Below are 6,799 nucleotides of genomic sequence, written 5' to 3' on the forward strand. Positions count from 1 at the left end.
ATCCAAATAATCCTTATTAGCTGTTTCGCTGCAACTTAATTTTCTGTGAAGTAGGAGGCAACGTAGCTATTGATTAGGTTCGTGTTCTTTGAATGTTCTGTTAACTGGTCACCTTAGCTTTCAGCAGTGGACCCAAAGCTTCCTTGTTTTTCCTTTTCTGACCAGTATATTTATAGAACCTCTTCTTATTAACTGTAACTTCTCTTGCCGGGTGAAACTCTTTTTTCACCTTTGCCACCTTGATTTTGTTCCTGCAGGTTCTTGCTATTTTCTGCTATATTTACTTGGTGACCTACCCATCTTTTCATTGTCTGTATGCTGTATTATGAGGCATCCTGGAAGTTTGCTGTGTAGCCACATAGGTGTGTTGCCACTCTTTTGTGCTCCCATTGTGTTGGGAACCTCAACAAGACGCTATTCTTTTACAAGCTTCCAGAGCCCCTTTTATCCTTCAGTTTCTCCTTCCGCGGCACCATACCTACTATCTCCTTGAATCAGTTGAAATCCAATTTTTTGAAATCCAGTGTCTTAGTTCTGCTGACTTCATGCTTTCCCTGTCATGAAGTTTATGAGCAAACAGCTATTCTGGGATGGATGTGGAGAGACAATAATTAAACTGATGCAATTTACACAATAGTTTTACCCCAGATTATTTCAGGGATAATTCTTCACCAAGCTACTGTAGTTTTGGGGTGTATATTGTCTGTTTGCAATTTTTCACACCAGTGTGTTACTGATTCGCTGGTGTAACCATGTCATCTGTTCATGCCTTCAGCTATTCTTTGACCATTAGAGGTGGTCCCTTCAGGACAGGGGTAAAGATAGTTGGACCTTGAAAGAGACAGAAGATTTATTTCTTGAAACATCCAGAGATTTCAAAATGTGTTTTATTGCATATTAGAGTTAAACCTTGAAGTTTTGAAATTCCTTACAAAGGAAAATAATTTAGTTTCAGAACGATCAAAATTGCTTTGATTTAATTCTCTAAAAAAATACACACAATTAAAAAGTTCAAAAGAAAAATCACCTCAGAATGATGCATTTCATTTGGAAAATGTTGGAAAGAATTATTTTGACCTTGTCCAGACTTTTTTTCCGAAGCAAAATTTATATTAAAAAGTGACACAATTTTGTGGAGTATTTCAATAGGCTTGGTTTTCTGAAGACAAATAGTTTGGCTTATGTTTTTGCAACTAGCTCTAGGTAAAGCATGTTGTCAAGAAGGTAAAGAGGAGGCTTGCATTGTGTTTGCCTTTTGCTATATGTACTCTGTGGTTGAGAGAAGATTTCTAGTTCCAGTATTGTTGGTCTGAAATATATTTCCTGGACACCAAATTAATTAAAAAAGAGCTTTTAAGCATGAAGGAGGGAAATAAAGAAGTAGTAGTAATATTTAACATACCTTTAAATTTAACTGCCTTCACAGTGATTCACCATTTTTCAACAAAACAGAGGAGAATCAAAGCAATAAAGGAAATGGCCAGGGTGTTGATGCCTGGAGGCCAGATGATGATTTATGTTTGGGCTATGGAACAAAAGAATCGTCGCTTTGAGAAACAAGATGTATTTGTCCCTTGGAATAGGGCCTTGTGCTCCCGGCCTTTTTCCGAATCAAATCAGACTGGGGATAAGAATGAACTTAATGCTAAGAATCAGGATATACACCTAAAACAATTTACAGGCTCTGAGTGCACTTACACAGTTAATCCTAAACTGGATTTTGATTCAAAACATTCCCACAGTACAGACCATTGCTTACCGGGAACCTGTTGCATGAAAATGTCTGAAGAAGAAAACAGATTCTATAGGGCACTGGGGAGATCTTTTCGTTTGTGGTTTTTCTCTAGATCCCTTGATGAATCAGCCTTGCGAAAGCAACCTGAAAAGGTGAAGCAGGAGAAGAACATAGGCAGATGGACAAATAGTGCAATATCCATTCAGCCTTCAAGGCACTGCAGTTTAGATTTAGGTCACCCTGGGCCATTGTTAAAAGAACGAAGTTTAGATGATGATGAAGTGTTTCTGGAAAATGTCTCTCTTGGGAAAACACAATGGATGGCAGCCTCAAATGTAACAAGATCTTTAAGTGGAGAGCATGACATTCAGAGCAAGCATGAAGAAATATCATCATTAAGTGGTCCTATGGAAGACAAAGATTGCAGCTGTACTTGTAAGAAGGATGAAGATGATAAGTCTCCAGCTAGCAAACTCTTTAAAAGAACTTCAACAACCGACTCTACTGATTCAATTTTGGATGCAGCAGTGGCTGTTGGAGATCAGACTACTGGCACATTGGATACAAAAGCCTTCATGCGTTATTACCATGTTTTTCGGGAAGGGGAGCTATGCTGTCTAGTAGGAGAGAATGTGCCTGAGCTTCAGATTCTTTCTTCTTGTTATGATCATGGGAACTGGTGCATAATTGCAGAGAAGTTAGGAAAATCACTGCAAACAGAACAACACAAAAACTTCAAGGTTGCGTAATTTGAGCTGCTGCATGTATTCTTGTGATTGTGCAAGGTAAAATGGAATTTCTGTCTTGTATAGGTGTGTGCCATCCATTCCTGATTTTGCTGTGTATATTTATTTATAAATACTGTAAATAAGAATGTATGTGGCAAATGACACTTACATTTTGTTAAAGATAGGCTTTTACAAAGTTCAAACCTGAGAGTTTTATATTGCTTTTAGCAAATGTCTGAGTTTTTAAAATGTATTTTTATTAAAAAAGAGAGAATTTTTATAAGATAAGGATCGGGGCATCTCTTATGATAAATATTCCCCTTGACAACAGTGAGGCTTGGTCCTGCAAACACTTAAGGGTGTGTGTTACTTTACTCACTATCCCCCTGATTCTACAGTCCCATGCTTCTAAGATGCCTATTTGGGGACTTAAGCACATGTTTAAAGTTAAGCATGTGCTTAATTACATTACATTACTGTAGTTCAGAATGATCCCATGATACTTTTATTATTGTTGGTAAAGTTCATTCATGGGCATAAGCATTTGGAAGATCAAGCCCTGAGTAATTTATTACTCGTTTTTCACAGTCTGGAGAAAATGAGTCAGCTGCATGTGATCAAGATTTTGGTTTTTTTTAAATAAATTAGTTTATACTTTGAGTTGGTATTCAGTCTTATGTATTCTCCATCAGAAAGAAATTAACTTATTTTCTATGGTTTTAGAAGTTGTTTTAGGTCATCTGTAAATAAAGTTTACCAAGACTAGTATTAATAACCCATTAACTAATTTAACAAGTAGGGAAAATCAGATTTATGTGATATGCATATACACAGGGGCTACATGAAATTAGTATGATTCCAATACATCATAGCTTAGTTCAAAACGATTTCTTGGCTATTATATTGCATCAACTCAGTTAGGTGACACGGTTTGCTTTCTGTTGTCTTAAACACGTTCAGAGAAATGCAGAGGCAGAAGACTTGAGTTCAAGAAATACAATCCTGTATTTTCTCACGTACTTCATGAATCTTTTTCCCCAAAATCAGCCCCTGAAAATTGGGCTGTGTGTTTTAAGTGAGGAGACTGGTTTCTTCACTGGAAAAGCAGTGTGCCTTGAGACATTATGCAGACCATGCAGCTGTCAAGATGGCCGGTGCTTGTGTTTGCTCAGCAAATTGAAGGGGCAGCCTCTTGTGTTAACCCTCTCACAGCCATAGCTTTTGACTGAGCACTGTAGCTTGTGCTTAAAGTAGCAAGTGAAGTGCTGGTAGTATTTTGATGAGTCTTGTTATGTGAAACAGCACTTTATTTACAGGAGCTTATGTAAAAAAAACCCGACTTATAGTAAAGAACTAACAGTCTTGCTACTGCCCTTTGAAAGGGTTTGGGATCTAACTTGTGTGACATGGAGTGAGTCCTTTTGGGAACGTAGAGTGTCCTGGATGTGTGGCATTACAGAAGACAGTCTGCCACCTGAAAAATTTCCCAATGCCACACCTCCTGGACCTTTTTATGTTTCCCATTATGACTACTTCACACAGTTAGTCATCAAGCTGTAAAAAATATTTTTTCTATATTTTGCCTTCCAAAGATGAGGTGCATGTTTTATTTGGGGAGGGGTGCGTGTTGTATGTGATAAAATACAGTATTGGGAATTGGATCAAAAAATCCTTAAAATCCATGTCTTCCACATTTGAAAAGGAACAGTCCCTGATGTCTCTTGGTGATGGAAACCAAAAAAAGCCTACAGCATAATTTTGATAACTTTCTTCCCGTAGTAAAATGCAACTTATTCACAAGGGTAAGTTTGCTGAGTGCACTGTTCAATCATACAGCCATTGTATTGTAGTACACCACCTTTACTCATGCTGAGCAGCATTTGGCTCCTCAAGTAACCTGATTGAATGCAACCAGCAATAGATTGTAACATAAAGTTGTATGTCACATGAGGAAGAACATAAAAATCTGGTTCATTGGTTCAATAGCAAAACTGGATTTGCTATCAGGAGAGCAGGGTTAGGCGATCAGGACCTCTCTGCCTACATTTAGTCACTGCATTCCTAGGGCTAAATACTGCATGCAGGCGGTGGAATTACACTGGTGAAAACTGGTCCATTGATTCTACTTCTGTCAGTGAAGCTTAATCAATTCACACTAGTTGAGGTTCCGGCCCTCTGTATCTGCAGCTTTTTAAGTGAGAAAATAATTTGACCCTCATAATTAAATCGTCCAGGACGTTACTGGAGATGCTTAGTATATAGGAGTCTTAACAGCAGCAATGAAGTAGCAAGCCTGCTGTAAGTGCTTTCAAAACTTTACCCAGGTTACCATATGTAAGTTGAGAGTTCTTGGGTTGTTTAGTTGTACACTTGGATGGAAAAGAATACTTCCCTATGTAGCTGCCTACTAGTAATTTACATTTAATAATATACATTCCTATGCAAATGTTGTCTTAATAGACCAACCTTCATTGTTTTTCCTCATTGACCAGATTATGTTTATCTGTACCACTGTATTCCACCCCCACCTCCTCCCCCACTTTGTTCTAAAAATGCAGAAGGAAGTAACTATGTCATTCCTTCCCCTGCCAAAAAATGAAGTCTGCCCTAATGGTGTAAACACCGAACCAAAGCAAAGATTATTTAGCTCCTGGGACTCTTTCTAGCCTAATGGGGCACAGGGCCTGCATCAGCTGAGCCACAGGCTGCATGGACATTCCTCCACACCCCTCTCCTTACTGTATCATGTGTTCACATGGACACCCCATACTCTACCACTGCACTGGGTGTCCCACCACCCATTGTACTGCATAGGCATGTGAATGCAGCTCTTCTCTTCCTGCCCCTCCCCCTGCCCCTCGTGCTGCAGAGTGTGGATGTGTGAGCACAAATCCCCTCTGTTGTAATGCATACCTTTGTGGTACCCCCTCACCATTGCACCAATTGTGCAACCCTGTTTCTGCCCCCCCTCCCCACCCCCTACTCCATGCATGGCTGCAGAGTCACCCTCAGCTCCCCTTGCTTTTCCCTGCACTGCCCTACCCCCTGGGGTAGAGACAAGAAACAGAAGCCAGAGGAGGGTGGGGGAGCCCACAGACTTTGGTTGCTGTTGTAGGTAGGCAGGAGCCTGGGGGTGCAATTTAATCCTCTGGGCCACCAGTTGGACAGCCCTGGCCTAAGGTTAGGAAGTCCGATTACATTTTTAAACTTGGTTGCCTCCAGATGGATATTTCCTTGGGACTCTGAGTGCTCAAAATCCATGGAAACCAAGTCCCTGTTTTGTAGGGGTTTAATTATTCATTTAGCTATTTTTAGGCACCCGACTTTAATAATACACCCTTTATCTGGCTACCACAAGTTCCTTAGAAACTGGCATTATAAAAAAAGTAAGTTGGCAGCAAGTTTTAATTCATACAGAGCAAAAGCATTGCATTTTTGTTATCAACATTTTTGCAGAGTCTGTCCTGCAGTATTCAAATGTCAGATTTCAGCATGCAAACTAATTTTCACAAAATTAAGTAGTTTTTTCAACTCTTGCTTTTCCTTGGGTGGCATCTTCTTCTTGTGAACATCTAAATTAACTTTCTAAACTACAATTCTTCTGTTAGTTGGCTGAATGAGACCTGTCATGTCAGGTGTTTTTAAAGGTATTTGCTTTTGGTGTTACTGTGATTCTTGGTTTGAGCAGGTCCAGCCACATCATAGATATTCCCAATTATTATTTCTTATTTGATTTCTTCTTTTGGTTTTAAACTGTGACTGCTACATTGGACTACATATAAGGGGGACTGATGACACTATTTATCCTATGATCAGTTATTTTTTGGTACACTCCTCCCCTGGTTTTTTTCCCTCTGAGGCTACAAAGCCTTCATTTGACAAAACTCCTAACAGCTAGGGAGCAGCCAGATCATAAAACAGCATCCTGCTCAGCAGGTATTTGAATCAGACCTTTTCTTCCTTTATGTAAAGACTGGGTAAGGCTGTAAGAACTCATCTCTTCTCTTAATGCTTTTAATGTCTCTTTTGATTACCCTCCTTTATCTTGATCAGCATGACATTACCAAAAGAAGCCGCTTGTGATACTAAGGCCAATTATAGTCCACCTATTAAGTGCTTCAGTGGATTTAGGTGCTTAAGTATGATTCTGTTCCATCTTGCTTAAGTTGCTGAAAAACAATTAATGCAAAGATGGCTGGGTGCTCCTCTTCATTACTGCTTTTTTTGACTCACTCTTAAGGGTAGGATGACAGTGTGCTACAGAAATAGATGCTTCAGTGTATTTGAACAGGGTGGAACAGAATAGAATCACACTTAGGTACCTGAGTTCATTTAC

The 6,799-nt window shown here is 39.3% G+C and overlaps 1 protein-coding gene across 1 annotated transcript in view; it reads left to right on the forward strand.

Annotated features, from left to right (window-relative positions):
- The window catches only part of KIAA1456 (KIAA1456 ortholog), a 32,703-nt gene extending 29,582 nt beyond the window's left edge, over positions 1-3,121 (forward strand). The window contains exon 3 of the mRNA XM_019526524.1: positions 1,427-3,121. Coding sequence (XP_019382069.1) covers positions 1,427-2,484 — 1,058 coding nt within the window. The 3' untranslated portion in view covers positions 2,485-3,121. The remainder of the gene's footprint in view (positions 1-1,426) is intronic.
- Positions 3,122-6,799: the final 3,678 nt, after the last annotated feature.

Source organism: Gavialis gangeticus, unplaced genomic scaffold (genome assembly GCF_001723915.1).
Source record: "Gavialis gangeticus isolate Ggan-Ray unplaced genomic scaffold, GavGan_comp1, whole genome shotgun sequence".
NCBI lineage: Eukaryota > Metazoa > Chordata > Crocodylia > Gavialidae > Gavialis > Gavialis gangeticus.